This window comes from Uranotaenia lowii, chromosome 2 (assembly GCF_029784155.1).
Source record: "Uranotaenia lowii strain MFRU-FL chromosome 2, ASM2978415v1, whole genome shotgun sequence".
NCBI lineage: Eukaryota > Metazoa > Arthropoda > Insecta > Diptera > Culicidae > Uranotaenia > Uranotaenia lowii.
This window is the reverse complement of record NC_073692.1, coordinates 228365934-228391344: the sequence shown is the minus strand read 5'-3', so window position 1 is coordinate 228391344 and position 25411 is coordinate 228365934. Positions and strand designations below refer to the sequence as shown.

The 25411-nt window shown below is 38.2% G+C and overlaps 3 protein-coding genes across 5 annotated transcripts; 1 reads left to right on the top strand and 2 right to left on the bottom strand.

Annotated features, from left to right (window-relative positions):
- Positions 1–4786: 4786 nt before the first annotated feature.
- Positions 4787–5983, bottom strand: LOC129747405 (uncharacterized). Of its 3 annotated transcripts, none has more exons than XM_055741614.1 (3): positions 5877–5983; positions 5137–5814; positions 4787–4932 (listed from the first exon to the last, which is right to left on the bottom strand). In XM_055741614.1, exons 1-2 carry the CDS (start codon positions 5913–5915, stop codon positions 5161–5163), a joined length of 693 nt encoding a protein of 230 aa, XP_055597589.1. In that variant the 5' UTR covers positions 5916–5983; the 3' UTR covers positions 4787–4932; positions 5137–5160. The 3 variants fall into 3 exon arrangements, with proteins under 3 accessions (XP_055597589.1, XP_055597590.1, XP_055597587.1); XM_055741615.1 differs by having other exon boundaries at positions 5153–5814; XM_055741612.1 differs by lacking the exon at positions 4787–4932 and having other exon boundaries at positions 4975–5814.
- A 3260-nt stretch (positions 5984–9243) lies between these two features.
- Positions 9244–10496, bottom strand: LOC129747401 (uncharacterized). The gene is made up of 2 exons (XM_055741608.1): positions 10375–10496; positions 9244–10305 (listed from the first exon to the last, which is right to left on the bottom strand). The coding sequence occupies exons 1-2, from the start codon at positions 10417–10419 to the stop codon at positions 9619–9621; spliced, it is 732 nt and encodes a 243-aa protein (XP_055597583.1). The 5' UTR covers positions 10420–10496; the 3' UTR covers positions 9244–9618.
- Positions 10497–11153: 657 nt separating this feature from the next.
- Positions 11154–22403, top strand: LOC129747402 (uncharacterized). Its single transcript, XM_055741609.1, has 2 exons — positions 11154–11237; positions 21661–22403. The coding sequence occupies exons 1-2, from the start codon at positions 11193–11195 to the stop codon at positions 22333–22335; spliced, it is 720 nt and encodes a 239-aa protein (XP_055597584.1). The 5' UTR covers positions 11154–11192; the 3' UTR covers positions 22336–22403.
- The last annotated feature ends 3008 nt before the right edge of the window (positions 22404–25411 follow it).

The window sequence follows — 25411 nt, the reverse complement described above, 5'->3', positions numbered from 1 at the left end:
CACTTGCACTTTTTATTGAGTTGAGTTTTCTTTCAACCAAAAAAAAAATGTTTTCAACAGAAAGGAATATTTGCTTTAAATTGAAACTTCAAACTCGGAAGATATTTTGGATTGAGCAAAAATCGAATGCGAATAATTCGAATAAGAGACAGCTATTTAGGATAATTCTTGATGAAAAATGGTAAGTGTATGTTAATCCGTTAATCTAAAAGTGAATATGTAAGATTTCATATAAAATCTTGCATTTTTACAGGACCACGACTGGTTCCACCCCAAATCCTGATTATCTTTGGCCCAATTTTCAGCGTCATTGACCAGTTGGATGACCAATCAAGCTAGCAACCGGAGTTGCTTCCGGAAGTCTATTGAGCGACCCAAGAAGAATGCCGTCAGGCCAAAATTAGGACCGGAAGATTCAATTATAGTGAACCAATTTATGATTTAATTTCTTTGTTTTTCTTATTCAAAATTCCTAATAGGAACTTCGGATCAACAGAAAATATTTCTTACAATTATAATAAAAGGAAAATGGTTCAATGAACCAAATCTAAATCTAAATAACATTGTAGCAAACGAAAACAACTTTGCTCTTTTGATGTTTTTTGTTTCAAAGCATCAAGATTTTGATTGAAAAGAAAGATTCTTTAAAACCAAGGAAAATACCTTTTAACCAAAGCAATATCTGTTTAAACCATAATCAAAGGAAAAAATTCGGCACTTTTCTTTGAAATCAAAAATCATTCCGCTGCGTGTATTGCAACTTGCAAAATTGATCTTAGGGGCCGTGGACCACGTGGACAGAAAAATGAGATTTTTTACCCTCCTCCCCCTCCGTGGGCAAGCGTGGACATTTGGCAAACCCCTACCCCCCTCCCACGTGGACAGATTTAAAAAAGTTTTTATTTTAAATACCTATGACTAAAAGTTAGAAAACACCACTTTTTGCCTTTTTGTTATTCAAATGGTTGATTTTGAAAAACCGAATAAGAATTTCCTTTAAAAATTAAAATTTTTAAATTTCGTTATTACCATATTTATCACTTGCTTTCAAGTAGCTGCTTACTTTTTAAACTTAAACTGGAAAGGTATACTATTTGAAGATTTTGATTTAAACTTCTTAATATTTATTTACCTTTTGAAAATATTTTGAAAGTAAGTATGTCCACGTGGACATGACCCAAACCCCTACCCCCCTCTCCGTAGACAAGCGTGGACATTTCCATACCCCCCCTCCTACGTTGTCCACGTGGTATGTGAACGGCCCCTTATGGGGACCAAAAAAAAGGGAGCCACCTTCAAAACTTTGGTGTCCAGACAATTCCAGACATTTTTTCAAAATCTTCCAGACTTTTCTGAAAAATAGTTGGCAACCCTGCCTGTAGCTCTTTTTTAACCACCCACCACCCACCGAGGGAGAGCGAACGAACGGATTTCTGCTGTTCTCCGCTCTTCAGTTTGTGTTGCTTGTTTGGTGATGGGAGAGCAACCACCCAGTAAGCGCGTCCTCTCAGAAATCGACAGAGCATGCAAAAAATTGAGAGTTGAGTCACCGAACTTAGAATAAAACGGATAACTTCGGCGACACTCCAAGAACGCAAATATTTTCACTCGGTTTGTCCTGCCGAGATACCTAGAGGCAACAAATACGAATGCGTACATGCGAAATCAATTTGAATCGTACACTCGTACGGTGTGGTCGCATTTTGTCCCCGTGTCCCGTGTGTGCTTTCAATCGTAGCTGTCGACTTCTCAGGCAGGCGAACACGCGTCTCGGAGGGAAACATACAAACACGATTCGGATTGTGTTCATGTGTTTCTCTGGAGGGCGTGTCTTAGCTTAATTCGTGGCACTCACCCAAGGCACGCGTATGGTGTGTTCCTCTCTAACGATGTGATGATGCAAAATCGCCAGAGAGATCGTTACGATCCCTCTGGCGATTTGAGTTACCTCTCTGCCGATTCAAATTTACCGGGCAAGAGCTGTTTATTTGAACCGGCTCTTTTGGAAAGAACGAACGAACGGCGGGTCACGGTTTTTTTAAGAGCCACGGGTCGTTCGTTCTTTTTGAAGAACCGGTTCAAATGAGCGGCTCTTGAGCGCTCGCGCATCACTAATATTGCTTCCATTGCTTCATGAAGTCGGGTCATGTTGAGAGCGTATGCATAATCGGTTTTGTCGTTTTCGCTGCCTCAAAGCAACCTTTGCTTCCGAGTAAACCGTTGATCGAGAGATGGTTGATCAATTCATGCTCAGCAAAATTCAATCACTGGCGTACAGGGAGTTCGAACCTGAATTCTGTTCTTAGGTACCTAGAGATGCACGAATATCTTTCGTAAAAATCTGCAAAAATTAAAAAACGAATTTAACTTTTGATTGGGGTTAAAGTCCATTAAGCTCTGACGAGAACGCTTGGTTAAACACACAAAACTTTTTTTGATGAATAATAGCAGTTACTCTTGAGTTTTGGAAATCCCTAAACTTGAGCCTAGAGCAATTTTACCGAAGCACTTTGGTTTCGCCTAATTGTTTAGAGTTCTTTGGTGTTGGCGAAACTACGTTAACTGGCACCTACAATCCCTACGGTTGTTGCTGGGTATGGAAGTATGGATGGTCTGGAGCTTCTGCTTCATTGGCTTTGTTTACTGTACTGCTCTTGTACTTCATCGATGTCATTGCCTTCTGGTGGTTTTTCGTCCCTGGTTCCCGATCCAGTGGTGGCGAGCTGTTGACAAAATTCTTCCTGACCTTCTGGGGACTAAACAGCATCGGTCGTACCAACGAATCTAATCAGGAAAAAAACAATTCAAGTTTGAGTTCATTTGTTGTTTTCATGTTTTTTGTCAAAGTTAAAATGAAAAATATGAATACCTCCTGCCCCTGCACCTAGTTTCGTATGATATGGTGAAAGATTGGTCGGCCAAAACTCCAGCATAACGATGGATCTCACTGCTGAGGTCGCCGCTTACTGTTTGCTCTTGTTGCATTTTCACGTCCTGTTGAATGATCTGCTGCTAGGGCGTTCCAGTTGTTGATTTGATGGAGCTGCTGGAAGTCGCTTCAAAATATGCGTCGGGTATTATGCGAGTATGATTTTAAATAATCAGGATTTAAACGTTCAAAAATAAATTTAATAAATACGCTGTTGGATCCATTAAATAACAACAACGAACGGATACCGCAAGGAAAAATGGCGAACTGAACTCTTTCGCGGGTTTTTATTTTGTGCACTGGCGAGAAAGAAAAAGAAATCCGGTTGTTTTTTGAAACAGGGTAGAAAGAGATGGGAAATTTGACAAGAAATGTATCTACTGCGATTCAGGAGAACACTGTCCTGAATTCACTGGGTTTGTTAGAGTTCCTGTGCTCTCGTAGCAAGTTTGTCTCGGATTTCAGGAGAGTTGAGGCGTCCCGAGATTCGAGTGAGTTCTCATTCGAATTTCGTTCGAATTGAGCAGTGTTCCTGTGATACGGAGAATCATGGTCCCGAGCGGGATAAATGCAATCTTAGTGTGTACGCTTAACACCTGCCATCAGATTTTGTACAGCCACCTTGTCCACCTTCTTCGCCTCAGAAAGCCAGTTTGCCTTGAACTGCTGCTCGTCCTTAGCAGTTTTTTTGGTCTTCTTTAAGTTCCGCTAGTATTTCTCAATTGGGCGGAGCTCTGGCGTGTTGGGAGGGTTCTTGTTCTTGGGAACCACGTTGTTGGCGGCGTACCACTCCATGGCCTTTTCACCGTAATGGCAAGATGCCAAATCCGACCAAAACAGAACGGAAAAACCGTGTTCCTTCAGGAAAGGCAGCAGACGTTTATTCAAACACTGTTTCACGTAAATTTCTTGGACAGTCCCGGAAGCCATGAAAATGCTGTTTTTCAAGCCACAGGTACAGATGGCTTGCCAAACCAGATATTTCTTCGCGAACTTTAACAGTTTCATGTGCTTGAAAATATCTGCTACCTTTCCCCTTCCGTTTACCGTATAAAACTCCTGTCCCGGAAGCTGCTTGTAGTCGGCTTTGACGTAGGTTTCGTCGTCCATTACCACGCAGTCAAACTTCGTCAGCATCGTCGTGTACAGCCTCCGGGATCGCGCTTTGGCCGTCGTATTTTGTTTATCATCGCAATTTAGAGTCACTACCTTCCTGTAAGTCGATAGCCAACTTGATTTGACAACTGAAGAGTGAATTCCAAAATCAAAATAGGAGCAACATTCTACACACTCACCTTCAAAATGAGGAGTGTACAGGTTTTTTAAATGCAAAATTGAAATAATACGTCAAGTTGATATTGACCAAATTTAGACCGTATCACCCTTTAGTCAAGAGTGAATTGAAACAGGGTGGTAAATTAATCAAAACATCATCTAATATGGCGGAGTTGTGGAAGAAATGGCCGATACTGGTGACTTTGAATCTATGTAGAAATTGATGGGAGGTATTCGCAAAATGAAATAATATAATTTTTTTCCCCATAAAGATTATTAAAAACTTTAAAAACATATGTGTACCAATTTTGTAAGTTATTTCATCGTGGAGTAATCGGCAATTGTATGCGACCCGATACCAAATGGTACAATCCTATTCGGCTCAGAACCTTGATCCTCCAAATCACGAGAAGACTATTCGAATCTTACAATTAAGCTTCGTTAAAAACAACTGATTTTTTTTTCTGGAAAACGAGAAGATTTACAAATATAATTTGTAAGTCCCAATTCTATATTTTTCATATAAAGATTCAATTAATAGGATTTTCTGAGCAGAATATTAATTGATGAATCGAAACCCTGTGAAGTGCACCAAGAACAAGATGTGGTGGTCGACCCGTGGAATATTGGTAATAACGACGAGCCAAATCATAATCAGGAAACTGCCGCTTCCGTCTAGAAGAGTAGGCGATGATGAAGAACCACTGGTTTGGGGATGCAGAAAGGATCTGAGGAGGAACGAAATGCCTATTATTTATGTAAATTATAGCTTTATTTTGGTAATTGAAAATAGTAAAAACTTTAACAATATTTATAGGGATATTTTCGTGATCTAATTTGAAAGCTAGTTTGTCGTCTATCATATTAACAGAAATCTATTGCAAAGTTATCCTCTAATATTATCTGGTAGTATTGAGTCAAAGAATAATTACTACGAGAGAAACATGCATGATTGATTACTGCTGCTCTAAACAACGCTGAGTTTCATCCTTCAACATTTGAATTTGCATGCGGCGCATTGTCATCTTCTGGTTCATACAGCTGGTGTACGATGGAATTTTGGCGTCCAAATCATCCTCAAACTGACTAATAGTTTGATCGAACTCCGGTGCAGATTCATCTACGTTCAGTTGCAAATTAGAGATGGCATCGAGAACTGATTGCGGATTGTTGATGATGTTGCGTCTATCGAATACCTCGAACAGGCTATACTTGTTGATGTTGCTCTCGTCTGTTTGGAACTGACCGTAGATGGTGGCAACGATACCGGAGATGCTGTTGTCTAGAGCCTTGATACAATCGGAGAAGTCGTTTCCGATCCATCCCATGATACCCAGGAGCATGGGCTCGTTGTTCTCCCAGCACCAGCTGTCTAAGGCTTTGCCGTACTCCATAACTTCCGATTCCTCCTTAATGATTTGTTGCAACAGATCCGTTTTGGTGACGAACACATTGTGGTAGAAGTTGTTTAAAGCAGTCGATGCCTTCTGTTTTGCTTCGGACACTTTCAAGATGGCCGAGTCCTGGGCATATTTGACCTCTGGAATGGCCTCACGCAGTTTTGTCAATGCATCGATCGATGACTGGCGAGATTGGGCTGATCCAAGGGCCTAGAACAGAGAATGGGAAATAAGTCAACGGAAATTAAACTTCAAATTAGTGTTGCACTTACCACAAAAGCCAGTAGAATAGAAGCGATGAACAGCTTCATGTTTGCTATATTTCGTGGAGAAAATGGTTAACGAAATCGCAATGTGATCGAATTGAAATTGATGTCTTCGCAGAATGTAACAGTGCTTTTATAAGTGGAACTTTTTTTTTTATTGTGCTAATTCGGTCCAGATTAGATTACTTATTCATGCTATCTAAGAATCAAATACCGTGCAAATCGTAAAAACGCAATATTGGCCATGCGTCGCTTTAACTATGTCTTCCACGTGCTCGACAAAATATGATTAAATATAGATTTTGTCAAAAGGTAAACTTGGCGAGCAAAGTGGGCCTACCTCGAGTGCGGTCGTTTTTTTTTCTTTTTTTTTGCGGTCGCATTTTTCTTCGATGATCCTTGAATAATTTCATTTCAATAAGAAGGTATGTTGATATTGATAGTGTTTTAGGGAATACTGGTCATCGAGATCTATTTTAATCCGTGCATTTTTGTTGATTTTTCGATGTGTGAAGAAGATGCTTATTAACACATTGCGGAACAAATACGAGATACCGTCAAACGGGGCATCATGCAACAGCAGGGTTAGATGACATACTTTCTCACATCGCCGTAAAAAACTTAACCCAGTAGGACGGATTTGCTAAATGATATCACCTACAAACTTTATATAGCTTTTATTATCCTATACTAACACTGTTGGTGTAAATATATTTTTCGGACAATCACCAATTTTTTTAAATAAGTATTTTTATCATGCAGTTACTAGTCTAAGCTAAAATGCATCAAAATGAAATTCAAAGTTTTAATAATGCTGAGAACTTTCAAAATGATTATGAAATGCGAAGGCGCCATGGCCTAGGAAAGATAAGCGAAAACGGAGAGCTGTTTGAAGAATTTTGTGGCAACAACAACATGGTGATCGGTGGATCGCTTTTCCCCCATCGACCAGCACATAAGGTCACTTGGGTATCCCGAGATGGCCGAACAGAAAATCAAATTGATCACATCTGCATCAGCCGAAAATGGAGAAGGAGCCTTCTTGATGTCCGCAACAAACGAAGCGCAGACATTGCACCTCGTCCTTGGCGAGATACGACTGAGAGTTGCGCGTGTCCAACGGCGCGAGGAGAAAGTTGGGTGTCGATACGACGTCCGCCGGTTGAAGAATCCAGAGGTGAAAAGGGCATACGTTGAACAGCTAGAATCCCAAGCCTCGGAATTGCCGACAGACGGAACAGTCGAAGAACAGTGGTGTGGAATCAAGAATGCCTATACCACGACGAGCCATGGTACTCTCGGTAAAGTTTTTGGAAGAAGAAGTGAATGGATGTCGGATGAAACTTGGAGGATGGTCGATGATCGGAGAAAGGCGAAAGTTGGAATTGAGCAGGCATGTACCGGGTCAGCCAAAGCAGCCGTCCGCTTACGATATGCGGAGCTGGAAAAGGCAGTTAAACGAGCTTGTAGACGAGACAAGAGAACCTGGACAAACTCCCTAGCCGAAGAGGGAGAAAGAGCCGCCGCCAATGGAGATATCCGATTACTTTATGACATTTCTCGGCGCCTCAGTGGTGCAAGGACTAATGCAAGAATGCCGCTGAAAGACCGAGCAGGTCAGTTATTGACCGATCGAACAGATCAGCTCAAACGATGGACTAAGCTCTTCGAACAACTCTTCCGAGTCACGAATAGCGATGGCCAACAGAACCCGCAGCTCGTAGCGCCAACAGTAAGTCGCATAAATGGCGTCAACTCGGAAGCGCCTTCGCTGGCTGAAATAGAAGCGGCAATCAAAGTCATGAAATCCAACAAAGCACCTGGGATCGATTGCATCCCTGCTGAAATGCTGAAAGCCGACTCTGCCCTGTCAACACAAATGTTGCACCGTCTTTTCGCTGACATCTGGGATACTGCAACATTCCTGGCCGACTGGATGCAGGGTATCCTCGTAAAGGTCCCGAAGAAAGGAGACCTGACAGAGTGCGGTAACTGGCGAGGCATAACGTTGATCTGTACAACCCTCAAAGTACTCTGCAAAGTGATCCTGAACAGGATCCAGGAAAAAATCGACGCTACACTCCGACGGCAACAAGCTGTATTCCGATCCGGACGATCATGTGTGGACCACATCACAACGCTACGAATCATACTGGATTGTTCCAGGACTCTCTTCTGCTGGTGTTCGTTGATTTCGAAAAAGCATTCGACCGACTTAACCATGAAAACATCTGGGCGGCTCTAAGGCGAAGAGGAGTACCAGAGAAACTAGTCCATCTCATAGAAGCACAATACAAGCATTTTCGTGCAAGGTCTTGCACGACGGTGTCTTGTCCGAACCAATCTCGGTAACTGCTGGAGTGAGACAAGGATGTATCTTATCACCGCTACTTTTTCTAATCGTAATGGATGAGATTCTGACTAGATCGATTGACTGTGCACCGAACCAAGGATTGCCGTGGAATCCTTCAACAATGGAGCAACTGAACGACCTTGACCTGGCTGAAGATATTGTTTTGCTCGCCCAAACACAACCGGACATGCAGAGCAAACTCGACGACCTCACCGAAAGTTCCAAGGCAGCAGGTCTCAAAGTCAATGTCGGAAAGACCAAGTCGATAGAGATCAACACAGCAAATCCCTCCAGATTCATGGTAGCTGGGCAACAAGTTGAGAAAGTGGAGTGCTTCCAGTATCTTGGTAGCCAGATAACGCCTGATGGTGATACCAGGAAAGACATCGAAACCCGGATCAGAAAGGCCCGTTTTGCATTTCCGAGTCTGTGAAACATCTGGCGGTCACGCCAGATCTCTCTACGAACGAAACTCTACGCGAAAATCCGAATCTTCAACTCAAACGTCATATCCGCATTGCTGTACGGGTGCGAAACTTGGTGCACATACGCGGTGACGACGCGAAAACTGCAAGTATTTGTAAACCGCTGCCTGCGGAATATCATCCGCGCTTGGTGGCCTGGCAACTGGATCTCGAATGAGGAACTTCATCGCCGGTGTCATCAGAGGGCGCTAGAAATCGAGATTCGGGAACGTAAGTGGAGATGGATTGGGCACACGCTGCGAAAAGATGAAAACGAGATTTGCAGAGAGGCGCTAGATTCCAGAAGGTCATCGAAGAAGAGGCAGACCCAGAAACTCGTGGCGGCGAAGCCTAGCCGCTGAAATCCATGGGACCAGGTGAAGACACTGGCTCCGGATCGTCAACAGTGGAGGTCTTTTACCACGGCCCTATGCACCGGAGGATCGGCGCGGGATCATTAAGTAAGTAAGTAAGTAAGATTGCTTGGATTTCTTCAAGAGGAAAGCAGGTCACTGAAGAAGAGGCTTTGTTCAACAAAGGAATCAAATCAGCTAAGTACAAATTAGAGCATTTACTATTTATTATCTTTATCATTTTAAATTTCTATGAACATATTTTCATTTTCTTGATAAACTCTAGTTTTGTAAACAAAACCTGTGTTTATATTATATGACAGCTCCACTACTCCTTTTCAGTAAGAGGAGCCAACAAACCACAAAAAAATCTTGTAAAATGTAAACATTGCTTGAACCAAAATAAAAACGTACGCTCCATGTCATCAGTAGTGAAATTAAATCAGAAGTGAATGTTTTCCTTCTAATATATTTTGAATCAGATGTTCCTCTCTCATTTTTGTTTAACGCTTTTCATTTCGCGCATCTGCTTCAATTTTTCGGACGATTAATTTTTTGTTAGCTTGCTCAGAAACTTGCTAAATAAGACGCCCCTTACAGATTTGAACCAACTGCGATCTGATGTTATCGAAAGCTGCCTTAAGAATGTTGTCGTTCTCCATTAAACAGGCGCGATAGGCTTTCCCAATGAGCCCCAATCTGGCAGTGAACGTGTTTATGGACACATTCAGCTCATTTATGATTCGTGTGTCGAGCGTTTTCAGAACGGCCAAGTTGCGCTCGATGTTCTGCAGTACCTGATCCGGATGGGTTATGATGTTGGTTCTGTTCATGGCTCCTAGAACATTCAACTCGGCCACTTCACCATCCTGCTGCATCTCGTTCAGAACTTGCTCCATTTCCACCTTAACCTGATCGTCCACGTCCAGGATGCAGTTGCTGAACTCCACCCCGGCTACGTCCATGTTGTTTTCGGTGAGCACCCGTGAAAAGTCCAAACATTTGTAGTTGATTTCGATTGCGGGGAAGAGCGTTTGGCTATCGATTTGGTACAGCACTTCCTCCTCGGCCCAGATGGCCTGCTGCAGAAACAACTCCTTGATCTCTACGACGACATTTAAGAAGTCTACCAAACCTTGATTCGAGGCTAGTTTTGCCTTCTCAACCTCATCCTGAATGTGGGCGCGAAAGTTGTCGTACTCGGTTTGGGCATCCTTCAACCTTTCGGCGGCATCATTCGTATCGGAACGATTTGCGAAAGTAATCTGATAATAGCAAAGGTTAATACGTCAATGAACAAAATAAGCATCGTAAATAGTATTATCGATACTTACGGACACGCTCGTGGCGAGGAGAAAGATTATGAACCCGGCGTTCATTTTTCCTTTTGATTTTCCAGATTGAACTTGAGCTATCGAGGAACTGTGTTTCAATGATTATCAGTCTCCAGACGGCCGTGCGTTTTATAGGTTACAATTTTGTGTGTACCGATTGCGGATGTACAGCGACTAGTCATTAGTAATGAAGGAGTTTTTTTTATTATTGTTTTAACGGTTCCGTTCAAAATTCTTAAGACGTTGAACCATGATGATAGTATGTTTTCCGTGAGTCTCAGATCATGAAAGCAGCTGTAAGAATTGGAATGCCTTCTAGGACATTGAACGAGTTCTTCATTGCTTGTAACATTTGTGAAATTTTACACATTACTAGTTTTCTAGCCTTTCAAATTTTAGGACAGTAACTGACGTATTGAGTTGGAATTGTAGATAACGGCATTACAATTGTCCTCTAAACAAAATTTATGGATAAGTTCTTCAGTTCCGTGGTGCATTTCCTTTCGAACAAATGTTTAAAAGCAAAAATTAGTCAACCCACACTTTAAAAGTATCCGGATGGAGAACCTTTCTCAAAAAAATACAATAAAACCTGCAGTATTCGGAAGCCTGTCCATACATAGGTTCTAAACGAAAGATCATAAATGTTTAATCTACAAGGAAAACTGATAAAGCAGTTATCTACGATGAATCGGTTTCAAAGACCCGGTTCTGTACTGCACACGATGTTCTCCAATCTTGGAATCCTGCAGCGATATAAAGCTAATCGTGAACATTTCCTTTATCATTCGATTTCTACCTCCCGGTGTTTGTGAAACATGAAGCGGGCAATTGTGCTGAGTTTTTTGATAGCCTTGTGCGTGGTAAGTGATATTTATGTTAGTTTATTAAAAAAAAGTCTACCTATATTCACAATGAAAGGGAAATTCCTAAAATTGGTTCCTCGTGTTTCAAAATATTCTTATTTTACGTCTAACACGGTCACGCTGTAAATATTTATAGAAGATGTTTTAAAAAATTTTATTTGGAATATCTTTGTTATGATTTGTGTTATCCAAATGTACCTTGAATTTATTTTCAGATGTGTATATCTTGAAAAACTAATTCTGGTTAAATGAAATTTTAGAATACATGAATAACAACCCTTTGATTGGTTTCCAACGAAATTTAAAAAAATCTTTTTTTTAACTTTTTCATTGATATAATTCCACGATAAAAAAATCAAGTTGTTGATGATACTACTCGTTTATGGCATTTTTTAATTTTGTTTACCACAGAATAATTTTAATCATTTTTAGGTAGACCAGTTTTCAATAGAATTTACATAACATTAATTTAATTTTTTTTTCTCATATTAAAGGTTAATACATTTTCTATCAATCATTTAAACTTTATTTTTGCTAAAGAATTGAGATACTGTTGATATTTTTGAATTAATGATCAACAAAACGATAAAAACGATTTTTTTCAGAAATTTCAATTTCATCGATGGTTTTAGACCAGATTTATGCAATTTTAAATTTTTAGGTTTTATGGCTTTCTAAGGTTAATTCAAACCAATGATTTCTAGTGGTTTTACCATATTTGGCATAAAATTGTAGAATAAGGTTGCCAGATTGCCCGATTTTATCCGGGTTTGCCGATTATTTAATACTCAATTTAAGAACCGTCCGACCCTGCCCAGTTGTCCGGATTTCATTGAAAAATGCCCGGGTTAGCCCGGATTTATTCACTTTATATGGCAAATGAAATAAAAATAAACAACAAACACCTCCAAAACGAAATTTTTTGAGCAAGATTTATAAAAATAATCATGAAAGGTTTTTTGGAAGCCTAAAATACGGTTCAAAATCTATCGATAAGTTCAAAAAGAAAAAAAAACATTTTTTTTCTTGACTTTTGTCTAGGAATTTCTGAGTTTTGACAAAATTAGCCCGGATATTGCCCGGATTTTGCCAGGTTTTAATATACAAATTGCCCAGTTTGTCCGCCCCGGATGCTGGAACAAATATCAATTTCTTCTTTTGTCACTCCCCCCCCCCCCCCCTACTAAATTTTCAAAAAATAAATAAAGTTTTAAGTAATTTATGAAAATCTCGATAAAAAATTCCAAAATCTGAAAGTTTACAAGACCAAAAAACAAATTAAATTAATTGATTTGATTGAATTATTTGATAAAAATTTACTTGATTTATAGGTTTTGTGCAACGATATAGTGTGCAATTTGGTTGCATACAAGTTTCCGTGCAATTTATTCCAATTTATTTGTTTTTCGCATTATTTTTTATTGTCCCCCCCTCGCGATGTTCCAACTCCGAGTGACAAAAGAAGGATTTGAAATTTGTTCCGACATAAGTGCTGGAAAATTTCTAGCAACCTTATTGTAGAAGTTATGATTGCTTTGCTGTAAAATTAATGCTTCATTAATGTTCTATTAAATAATAAAGAAGAACTTCAGTGTACAGTAGAATAACTAAAATAAGTAAATGATGAACAAAATATGATGAACGCGCTATTGGTCATTTGTAATTCAGTTTTGCCAACAATACTGTTGATTTTTGTAAATTTAAGATCAACAAAAAGATTGAAATGCATTTTTTGGAAAAATTTCGAATTTATCAAAGATTCAACCATAAAAATAATTGTTTCCTAAAAACTATAAATTTAAATTTAAAACAAAGAATTCAAGAGGTTATTGTAAATAATATAGTGGGTTGGAAACTGTAGAAGCTAAGATAATTTAACCTTCACAGTAATTCTTCCATTTTATTCTTGAATAAATGGAAGAATTACAGTGCACAGCAGGGTTACTAAAGCTGGACCAGAAAATAATAAAAATTAAACATTCAATGAAACTCCAGGCTCATAACGAGCATTGTATCAAAAGCAAGTAACATGCAACATTTCACGTAGATTGAACTGCTGCACAGTGGTTTAAAACTCGAAAAACGTGATCACGGGCTTTTTGATGCCTTAGATGTCAAAATAGCTTAATGACATGTTCTACAATGTTTCATCATTTTCAATTGCGCACATTTTGTCATTATTTTTTTTTCTGATCGATCCACCTGAAAGTGAGATTTTTTTTTTATTTTTTGAATTTGTCATCCAATCAAAATGATATGTTCAGAAAACTTGTAGACAATACAATTTAAAAAAAACTTTGTAAAAAACTTTGAAGCTCTATCTTTCAAAATAACAGATTTATAGACAATTTTCTAAAAACTAACCTCAAAAAACGAAATTTTCGATAAACTTTTTCCAAAGCGACTTTCGAGTCTTACTTTATATGAGAGAGTTGTAACAATTGTAAAAGTACACAACTTCATTCTAGGTGTCAAGTTTCTAACTTGACGTTAAATGGTACTTTTTGTGTAGTTACGTTTTAAAATTGCATATTTTCAATGTTCCATATCTCTAAAAGTTGCAAACTTATGAAAACAAAATTATATGCATTTGAAAGGCACATTCTTAATCTTTAATAAACATATAATTTCATTTGTATGTATCAGGTTTTACTACTAAAATCATTTATCTGAAAGATGGTAGTTTTGAAGTTTTTGTAATGCCAGCCTGGCAATCTCTTGCTGTTTAGCAAGAGGAAGGATGAAATCTTTTTTTTCTATTCCTACCGTTGACAAGTGAAGACGACAGTTCTTAATTCAGATTAAAGAGTTGGCCCTATCTAGAAGCGCTAGTTCCATTATAATTAGTAAATCATTCATCTGAAAGATCTGATGACAATACATCAAGGCGTTTTTTTCAAGAATCTAAAAAATCTGCAGAAATCACTGATAATTATAGAGTACGATTTGTTTTGTCTGTACTAACTTTTACTATTTAAGGTATAGATTTGGAAGTTATCCAACGATGCAGTGCTATTCTGCAAGTTTTGGCTTCTGGCCAGAAAATAAATGTGAAACAATTCGATAAGTTTTCTAAGGAAACGGCCATGAAACAAGTCAATTTGTATCCGTGGTATTATTACCCGCAGCAGTTCACAAATTTTTATATCATGGGGATCAAATCGTAAAACACTTTTTAATACCCATTGAGCAATTATCCGAAGACGCTTAAGAGTCTAGGAATAAGTATATTCGAAATTTTAGAGAACATCACACTCGAACATTTTCAAGGCAAGCAACAAACATCGACCTTCAGGTATCATAATGGGGGTAGGCTTAATAGCGGCGGAACATCGACCTTATGCATCGGATGCTCGAATCTTCGGACCCTCTTATAACAAGCCTAAGAAAATCTAAACCAAGACCACATTTTTCCTTTGTTGCCGATGCAAACTACATGCTTGATTGAGAACAATCAGAAGAAGAAGATCATGAATATTAATTTTAATATTTCATTCTAATTTACTCTCTTTCACAACTATTTAACCAAAAATAAAACTTTATAAATAAAGGAAAAACATTAAAGAAAGCCATGAAAATTAAAGGTCACAAAACCATCCATCTATGCCACTTCCGTTTTAAAGTGGCAACATTTGTAAAGATGTGTGTTAGTAAAATACGCAAAATGCCCATTATTTCAAAACTAGTTACCTTCTTTCAGATAAATGATTTACTAATTATAATGGAACTAACGCTTCTAGACAGGGCCAACTCTTCAATCTTAACAAATTAAGAACTATCGTCTTCACTTGTCAACGGTAGTAATAAAAAAAAAAGGAAGATTTCATCCTTCCTTTTACTAAACAGCAAGAGATTGCCAGGCTTGCTTAGCAAAAACTTCAAAACTACCATCTTTCAGATAAATGATTTTAGTAGTAAAACCTGATACATAAAAATGAAATTATATGTTTATTAAAGATTAAGAATGTGCCTTTCAAATGCATATAATTTTGTTTTCATAAGTTTGCAACTTTTAGAGATATGAAACATAGAAAATATGCAATTTTAAAACGTAACTACACAAAAAGTAGGGGAGAGTGGGGTATCGTGGGCCATGGGGAAACGTGGGCCACTTTTAATATCTCAGAAGTGTGTTGAGATAAAAATCTCAAACAAACTGTCATCGTCTTCGCTTTGCGTGAGCATATATTCCTGTATGCTGTTGACTGAAATACGCATCATATGCTTCTTTTTTCTATCAAGCTAAAAAAAAGTTATAAAAATTTACTAACATAATTAAAAATCACCCGCTAATTTCATCGATGCAGAACCTAAAGTGCATAACAAAAATATGCTCATACGCTTATGATCTTTGTTTTCTCATGATCTTTCACGTGGAAAAGGAAATTTTGATGAAACATCAATAAGTCACACAAACGCAACTAATTTGCAAATCATAGCTTGTGGGGAATCGTGGGCCACACATCTTGAATCACCAATATTTTTATGTTTTTATACACATTCAGAACTTAAAATTAGTTTTCCTATCTGTAAAGTTTTCTATGCCAATGAAGAGTTATGAAAAATATTTTGTCCATCCTATATAAGAAATTTTGCCAAAACGTTCGCGAGCCAGGTTTTGGAATCTATGCGATCATACACAGCTCTCTTTTTTATTTCATCATCTGAAATTGCTTTAAAATAACGAAATGAATCATGAAATCACAGTTTTGGGTCAACTCATAAACTTTGCATGTTATTTGATCAATTTAGATTTAGTGGCCCACGATTCCCCACCATTTTTCAAAATCCAAAAAATATTGCTTTTTTTAAAAACAGTCAGAATCTGGGGAAAATAACTTATTGTAAATAAAAAAAAAGCTTATGATACCTTGAAAATGTAGAAAAGCATACCATTTTTTATTTTCACTTTATCGTTAATAATAAAGAAGTTATGGAACAACGAAAAAAGTGGCCCATGATTCCCCACTCTCTCAGATAGAAACTTAACACCTTGAATGAAGTTGTGTACTTTTACAATTGTTACAACTCTCTCATATAAAGTAAGACTCGAAAGTCGAAAGTTGAAAAAAGTTAAACGAAAATTTCGTTTTTTGAGGTTATTTTTTAGAAAATTGTCTATAAATCTGTTGTTTTCAAAGATAGAGCTTCAAAGTCTTTTACAAAGTTTTTTAAAATTGTATTGTCTACAAGTTTTCTAAACACATTATTTTGATTGGATGACAAATTCAAAAAATAAAAAAAAATCTAACTTCCAGGTGCATCGATCAGAAAAAAAATAATGACAAAATGTGCGCAATTAAAAATGATGAAACATTGTAGATAACATGTTATTAAGCTATTTTGACATCTAAGGCATCAAAAAGCCCATGATCACGTTTTTCGAGTTTTAAACCACTGTGTGCTGTAGCGATTTTCATTGAGTCTGAAGTGCGAATGGGATTTTAAGACATTTCACTCAGGAGAAGTATAAAAACTGATTTCTTATCAAAAATTATTTTTAGCGGATTGTAAATTTTTTAATACTCATTATCGTATTATTATCGAAGCTTAAATTAAGGCAAACGATTCTACTTTAGATCGCATCACGATAAGCGTTATCACAAAAAAAAGTTATAGCGGTTCCTGGTATTGACCGATTTTCTAAAAATCTTGCAAAATACGGGCCGGATTTTGCAAGATTTTTAGAAAAAACAGCTTTTTCAAACTTTTAATGCAGAATGTTAAATTTACTTGTAATCTATCCAATAACTGTAAAAGGGATACGATTCGGACAATAGTGGATGTTAACGGTGACTTTTTGTTAATTTTCTATTTTTAACTACGATGTTGTAGTTGATGTGCACCTTTTTCAATCGCTAATTTTTCGTAAACTAGCTGGCTCTTAACGAAAAATTCTACATTGAAACAATCCTTTCATTCGAAACAACCAGTTAGGAAAAGAAACGACGGTTAAAAATTAAGAAAAACTAAAATTTTGTCTTCAAACCCTACCTGAGGTAAATGGGGACGGATTTATACATACTTGATGTTTACACATTTTTTCCAATTTTCTCTCCTTCATACAATACAATTTAGATTTATTTAGCAGTCGGATCATGAAAAGGTGGGAAAAGTACTTGTTTTTTCTGGAATAAGTATATATTTTCGATAAAATCAGATCTCGTGTGTTGCAACATAAATAACACACAATAATCATTGAAAGATGCCTTACTAATAGTACCATGAACTTTTTTCAAAATTTTGGACAGTTCGAGCAAAAAAGTAACGTATTCAACCAAGAAAACACAAATTTCTTGAAAATTTCTCGAGAAATCAAAGGGCAAATCTGCCGTCCCACTTACCCCATAAGGCGAGGTAAGTGAAGACACCAGCAGTCCATATAGAAGTTTATATGTTCCCGGTCCACAAAAAAGGTGATAGACGAGATGTCAACAACTACCGTGGAATCTCAGCCTTATATTCGATAGCCAAATTATTCGAATTGGTGGTCCTGGATCCTATCTCGTCGTTTTGTAAGAATTACATCTCTAATGACGACAAGCAACTTGTTGACGTTCACTTCTTTTGTGCATGAAAGCTTTGCTGCAAAATCTCAAACTGATGCCATATACACCGATCTGTCAGTTGCATTCGACAAAGTGAACCACGAAATTGCCATAGGGAAACTTGGACGCTTGGGGTTCGCTGGTACTTTACTTGGCTGGATTCGTAGTTATTTGACTGGGCGCAAACTGACTGTTCGAACTGGTGATACCTTTTCCAAGCAGTTTTCTGCCTCCTCCGGTGTGCCACAAGGAAGCCATTTAGGACCGATTATTTTCCTAATGTATTTTAACGACGTGCTTTCACTCCTTGACAGCCCAAAACTTTGCTATGCTGATGACTTCAAACTGTTTTACACCGTAAACGACTACGACGATATTAATTTTCTGCAAAATCAGTTCAACCTCTTCGCTAATTGGTGCGACATCAATTGCTTGCCATTGAATCGTAACAAATGCGCAGTTATCAGTTTTTCTCGTAAGCGGCAGCCTTTGATTGCGGAATACTACCTTGGAGAACAGCCCATCGCACGCGTGGACCATATTAACGATCTGGGCGTCATCCTCGATAAGCGACTGGAATTCAAGACACATACAAACTACGTAGTCAACAAAGCATCCAGAAGTCTTAGTTTCATTTTTAGAGTAGCGAAGGACTTCAAGGACGTGTATTGCCTGAAAAGCCTATATTGCAGCATTGTTCGTTCCATTCTTGAATACGCATCTGCCGTCTGGCGCCCCTACTACCAGAACGGCGCTCAACGTCTCGAGGCTATCCAGCGGCGCTTTTTACGATTCGCCCTTAGGCATCTGAACTGGCAAGACCCTTTCCGCTCACCAAGCTACGAAAATCGATGCCGCCTTATAGACATTGACACTCTTCAAGCCCGTAGACATGCAACCCGTGCATCTTTCGTTGCTGATATCTTAACATCGCGAATCGACTGTCCCACTTTACTGGAAGCTATTCCACTAAGTGTGCGACCCCGTGGTCTCAGAAATCAGGATCTTCAATTGTATGTTCCCATTCGAATGAACAATTATGGAGCAAACAGCGCCCTTATCGGTGCAATGAAGTCGTTCATCCGCTTTTCCGAGCATTTTGACTTCGACGTTTCGAGGGATGTTTTCCGAAGAAAAGTTCTAAGTGCGCTGAGGAGCCCGTAGCTAGACTAGGGTTACCATACGTACTCTTTTAAGAGTACATGTACTCTTTTTCGATCAAGAAATGTGCGTACTCTTCTTTTTGTGAAATTTTACCAAATGTACTCTTTTTTTTGTTGAAAGACATTTGATCAGAAAACTAACGAATTCCTTACATTTTATAAAGTTGTTTCACATTTTATGTGAACTACGTCAGAACTACGAAAGGGATACAACCTACAACCAATTACTTTAACATCTTGTTGTTATTAAGCTGCATTTTAAGTCGTAATCAAGTAAGCTCGATCAGCGCCTTTGAGTATGCTAACAGTAATCAATATTTACACAGTTTAATATTCTTAAATACGCACAAATCTCAAATAATGATTATAAAGGAAATGTAAACGTCAAAAAAACCTTTCTTTGAAATGGATTGTTTTAAAAATTTTTTTTGGTTTGTCAGCACTAAATACAGCTATTTCTTCGAACAATCCAACTATTTCATAACCTTAAAAATTGGCAGTCCGAAGTAGTAGAGGCCTGCTCAGATAATACGGAATATGTACATCCTTTTCCTTCTGTTTTGGATACCATCCGGGCGCAAAACTCCATAATTATATGTGTCTTGTATCAACCTCTTGGCTGGGATAACGCGGGAGCTCAGAAACTGGAAATCATTTAAGCGGGCTTCTACTGTATATCGTTTTTCTTGACTTTTTGAGTAAATTATCTCAATGTACTCTTTTTGGTGTTGCGGGACATGGTAACCCTAAGCTAGATCTAAGTGTTTTGTTTTAATTTAATTTTAATTTTAAGTCATCATTTGGATCTATATGTGATCTGTTGATCAGAATAAATAAATAAATAAATAAATAAATAAATAAATAAAAATTTACGTGATGACTTTCATCGCTTTGCGTCTATCAAGCTAATCTCTTCAGCATTTGTGAACAACATGTTTATCAAAATTGATCCACTGCTGATTTTTTTTAATGATTTACTGAACCGCCCCAACTTACGCCGGTGTATCTTATATGAAAATCAAAATTTGTTGCCAGTGATCGGATTGTGGAATCTGTATCCAGTTTCTTTTTCTTGATTTTCAGTACGGTTCATCATTGGGACAAAATTTTGATTTAAATCTTGGTTTTTCATTTGAAACTAATTTTTTTTTCATGTTCGAAACTTATCATTCAAGAATGTTGAGAGAAAACATTTAAAGTTACAAACAATTTTGTTTATTTTGGAATTTGAAATTGTTACTCGTAACTCTTGTGCAGATTTTAAGCTTAAAAAAGTTTCATAATGGTGATCTAGAATTGAAATATTAGAGATTTATCATACGGAATTTTTATTCTGATTCACACATTGAACTAGGAATAAATAATTGAAGGAAAAATTCCTACAGAAAATAAAAGATTCAAATTCAAATAACAGATTGCTGGTTAAGGATTCTGTTATAAAATTTTTGATTCACAAGTATTGGAAATTTTTGTTCTTAATTTAGATTCTGTATTTTCATTCAGGCACAAAATGCAGAATTCAGAATCGAAATTCAAATTCAAAATTGCTCAAGAAAAAGCACAAAACATGAGAAAAATACTATTAGAAAATAAGATCTGAATTTATTCTCAAGATAACGTTCTTTGAAAAACCTAAATTTGGATTATTGGATTGGATTTACAGGATTTTAATCTTCTTCAATCCTACGTTTCGGTGTCGTTTAACACCTTCATCAAGGATCAAAATGGTCAATCTTACTGTGATTTAGTAAAAGCGTAATGTCAGGCAGTGTTCTGAATATCAATCATTTTCAATGAATGTTTCTGATTGCACTTCGCACCTGAACGTACAGCGGTCGGGTTTTGTTATTGATGGCTACTGGACCTACCCGATCATCGATCGTTCAATTCATCGCTAAAATACAGATCACCTCGCACGATGCTTGCTGTCAAAACAGTGCAGCACCATCATCAAATTGGAATCTCACCAATGCGCAATGCATATGGCGAATCTTGTTGGTCTTCGATCAGGAGTGAATGGATCAGGCAGTGAGTGAGTGATACATGAAGCCGATCATTAGCGTATTTTTTTTAATTTGATATATAGCAAATTAATAAATTTATTTGTTGTTATAACGTTTTTTAACACCAGTTTGATCAAAATCAAATTGTAGTTGTGTTTGTGAGGGAAAGATGTTAACTTTCGCCGGGTTTTTCAATTTTTACAAGTTCTCTTATTAAACTGTCGTCCGTCACGTTAAAACTACTGAGAATTTATGGTGTCCCGCACAACTGTTTGATTCTTCTCGTCCTGCAAAAAATAATTTTGAATTTCATATAATTCAGGCAGATACTGAGTGAGCTACATTCAGCATGGATCAGTTTGTATCTCACTCATCTCCGATATGCGATGTTTGCTAAACAGATGATTCTGAATGACGCGAAACGGTTTGCATAGCTGATAGGAGCGCTGATCGAGATTGCATACCAGCCAGGCGAAGCAGTTGCGAGAGACGCTATCCCATTATACAATCAGAATGTTTCCAACAGGAAACGCATCCTGAGTGTTTTTTTTGATTGATTTTCAGAACTCTGATGTCAGGTTTATTTAGATTCCAGTAACTTAATTTAAATTTCTAATTTTCTACTCACAAAAAAACTCATCAATATTTTTAGGCGGTACCGCCCCACTAACTTTTGTAACTGACGGTATAATTTTTTCTGTTCCAGGTGAAAGTCACCAGCCAACGGCCCAAAACGTTGCGTGTGATCGATGACCTCAGAAATACCGAACCGTACCACAAAAGTTACCGGGATTTTGTTCTTGAAGAACTCAACAAGGCCCGATTGAGCGCATCGGATGTAACTTCGGATTTTTACCAAAACATGGCCAACGTGAAGGAAAGCTACGTCAAACTGGCGCTCGATGGCGAAGAATCACTCCTGGACGATGTCGACCGAAACGTTGGCGATTCAGCGTGTTTGGATTTTATCCGTAACAGCACCGAGCACAACATGTACATGGCCGGAATATACTTTACCAACTGCATCGATGAGCTGGACGTGAAGTTGAGTGCGGAAACCTCCAGCGTTTATTTGGAAATGCAACAGGATGAACGAAGCTATATCAACAACAAACTGTTGGACGTGTTCCGGCGAGAGAATATGGTGCTGGATCCGGAAACCATAAGCAACAAGTTCGAAAAGAAACAGGAAAGCTTGAAAAGCCTTCCGACCGGAGTTGTTAGTAAGCTGGCCTCGATCGTTAACCGTTATCGGGATCGACTCGTTTCGGTGCGAAATTTATACGAGCAGTGTTTGATCAATAATAAAAATTTGTTGGACCTTATTTTCGAAAATACTGGAAGACAGCTAGCAACAATCTGTCGTCACAGGGTCGTTTAAAAACGTTGCATGATTTAACCTTCAATATTTTTTAATCTGAAGATTCAATAAATGAATAGATAAATTCATCTAATTTTTTTATTAATCAGTTTTTCAACATTTTAATTGTATCACCGTACTTAATAACTTTTTTTCATTTTCGATCATTGATGATTGATAATAAGGCTATGATCTGATAAACAAACATAACATATCTCTTGCTAATCCCTCATCATCATCATCAGCCATATTTTTTTTTGGGAATACTATGTAAAAATAAAATACATCAGCCATATACACTTCAGAACATTTCATGTGCTGTTTTACCGTGTTCATAACAGAAGATTGCTGTTCTCATATCGACAGCGGCAGCGAACTTAATCGTTTATTACTGGTTAATTTCAGCAACCAGTTTCCGTCATTCCATGATGACCCTCGATTTGAATGTATGTTCCGAACTAATGTGCGTGGTAGGTAATTATCCACATCGAGTCTTGTTGGTGTACGCTGATATCATTGCCCAATAATCGGCGTTTCAATGAAAAGCACGTGTCGAAGCAAAAGATATGTACCGTCCTGCGAAGTGGCAATGGGTCAATCAATCAAAACAGAGTAACAATGCAAAAATGTTAGCAGATAGCAAAGGCCCACCCAAGCAAACAAAAGTCGTGTTTTTACTTAAAGATGGAACTCTGAAGTTCACATTAGGCTGAAAAAATGTTTTACGGGAGCTCCGGGTGACTCTTGTCACGTAAAAGTTACTCAGGAACTTCCATCGCCTTTTGAAAGGTTAAATTATCGATAACGGAACTTCTCAGCGCTTTTAATGCAACTTCTTTCAAGAAGGTCGATAACTTTTGCTTAACACTTTTTAACGCATCGTTAGAATACTTTTAGGTGTGTCGAAGAACCTTTATGGGAATTGTATTGGGATTTGTTTTGTATATATCAGTACTGATATTTACAAATGGAGAATTTTTCGTATCAATGTAAGATAATCGAATAAATTGTTGATGATGAGAATTTTTGTTATTATTTATTGTACTTGTACTGAGAGTGTTTAAATAAGGTACTATCTATTGACCAACCAATTCAATCACCTAAAATCAGGGACCGAAAATAGCACGAACACAGTAAGTGCAACACAATTTGATGACACAGCACTTCCGAAACGAAGCTGTGCTGTGTCTGTGTTAATCTACTTTTGTTGCGTGTCGGCCGCAACACAGCACAGTATGCGACACAGTTGACGACACAGTGTGTTCGTGTGCCGGTCCCGATACGATTATCATTGTTGCTCCTGCCAGCTAGCTTTTTTTTCAATTCGTCGCCTACTTGCTAGCAGCCGAACTGGATAATTTTTTTTCTTTTGCTTTTGCTCAACACAATGTGAGTGAAGAGCTTCGCCATTGAAAATACGAAAAAAAATGCTGTCCAGTCATGTGCGACGGGTGAAAAAATAGCCTTGCTCGTAACAACACTGTGTTGCGAGCTGTGTTATCCTCGACACGACACAACTGGGAACTGTGTCGTGTTGATTTGATGCAACACAACACAATTGAAGTGCTGTGCCAAACCAAAGTGTCGCACACAAAAATTTATGTGTCAGCACTCCAGGATTTGTGTTGCACGTTATGTACTGTGCTGTGTTTGTGTTTTTTGTCGGTCTCTGCCTAAAATGACATTAAGTTTAAATACAAATTATTACAGTGGCAATAAACTTGGTCGAGAGGCTGGTGAGTTTCATTGCAGCCTAGAGAGCAGCGGTTCAATTCTCTACGCGTAAGAAGCTTTTGTAATCAAAACAATATAATTCAAATCAATGAGATAGATCATGATAGACCGGCAACCTAGCAATCTGTCATCTGGTTGTCAGAGCAATCTGTCAACCGGGTTTTTTTTTCGACGCGTAGAAGTTTTTTGACATTCTCTTAGAAGCTGAATAGCATTCTCTTCAGCCACCTAAGCGAACTTCAAAGTTTCTTTAAGAACTTAAATTTTGGGCTGATTAGCATTCTCTTCGGACAGAAACGAAAACTGATTAATCTTCTATGAAACCTTTTTGAGGGAATGCTGGTGTCTTGGGCATTTACACTTCACGTTAAAATGAACGAAAAAACCTTATTTTATATATAACACAAAAACGCGACACAACTAGCATATGTAACATGGTGGAATCAATGTGGAATGGTTGAGGGATGAAATTCCTGCCGGATTTTTTTCCTTGAAACCTTCTGTTTTTATTTTCATTCCCCCGGTTTTCACCGCGGAAATTTTATCATGGCGGGGGAATCGTACTGGAATTTCACCTTTCAACCATTCCCCATCGATTCCACTATGTCACAAAACCTAGTTTCGTCGCGTTGTTGAGTTATTGACGAAATAAGATTTTTCACGTTCATTTTCACGTGAAGTGTAAATGGGCCATAAGAGGGGTGAGCTAGAGAAGCTAGCCGCCTCAAGCTAGAGATATTGGGACTGAGCAAAGTCCGTTGGCCTAACACTGGAGAACACAAGGCACACTCCGTGCAAGTACTGCTTTACTCTGGCATACGAGGAGAAGAAGCTACTTGGAAACGAGGAGTTGGTTCCCTGTTAAGCTCGCAGGCCCATGCTGCCCTTATAAGATGGGAACCGATAAACGAAAGAATAATCGTAGCCAGATTCAGAACGCGGGTTAGAAACCTTACAATGATTCAGTGTTATGCGCCAACTGACGTTTTCCGATTTGCAGGAGAAAGAGCAGTTGTACAGTCAATTTGAACAGTGTGGTTGAGGAAATTTCGAAGGGTGACATTCAAGTCCACTTAGGCGACTTCAACGCAAGGATTGGCTCCGATAATCGGGACTTTGAGCGCATTATGGGCGCTATGGTCTAGGACAGATGAGCGAAAACGGAAAGCTTTTTTTAGAATTTTGTGGCAACAACAACATGGTGATCGGTGGATCACTCTTCCCCCATCGACCAGCACATAAGGTCACTTGGGTATCCCGAGATGGTGGAACAGAAAATCAAACTGACCACATCTGCATCAGCCGAAAATGGAGAAGGAGCCTTCTTGATGTCCGCAACAAACGAAGCGCATACATTGCAGGC

Coding starts and splice junctions, on each gene's coding strand:
- LOC129747405 (XM_055741614.1), bottom strand. CDS start 5,915: ATGAAGCTGTTCATCGCTTCTATTCTACTGGCTTTTGTG. Junction 5,815..5,876: donor CTATTCTACTGGCTTTTGTG/GTAAGTGCAACA, acceptor TCTCTGTTCTAG/GCCCTTGGATCAGCCCAATC.
- LOC129747401 (XM_055741608.1), bottom strand. CDS start 10,419: ATGAACGCCGGGTTCATAATCTTTCTCCTCGCCACGAGCGTGTCC. Junction 10,306..10,374: donor TCCTCGCCACGAGCGTGTCC/GTAAGTATCGAT, acceptor TGCTATTATCAG/ATTACTTTCGCAAATCGTTC.
- LOC129747402 (XM_055741609.1), top strand. CDS start 11,193: ATGAAGCGGGCAATTGTGCTGAGTTTTTTGATAGCCTTGTGCGTG. Junction 11,238..21,660: donor TTTTGATAGCCTTGTGCGTG/GTAAGTGATATT, acceptor TTTCTGTTCCAG/GTGAAAGTCACCAGCCAACG.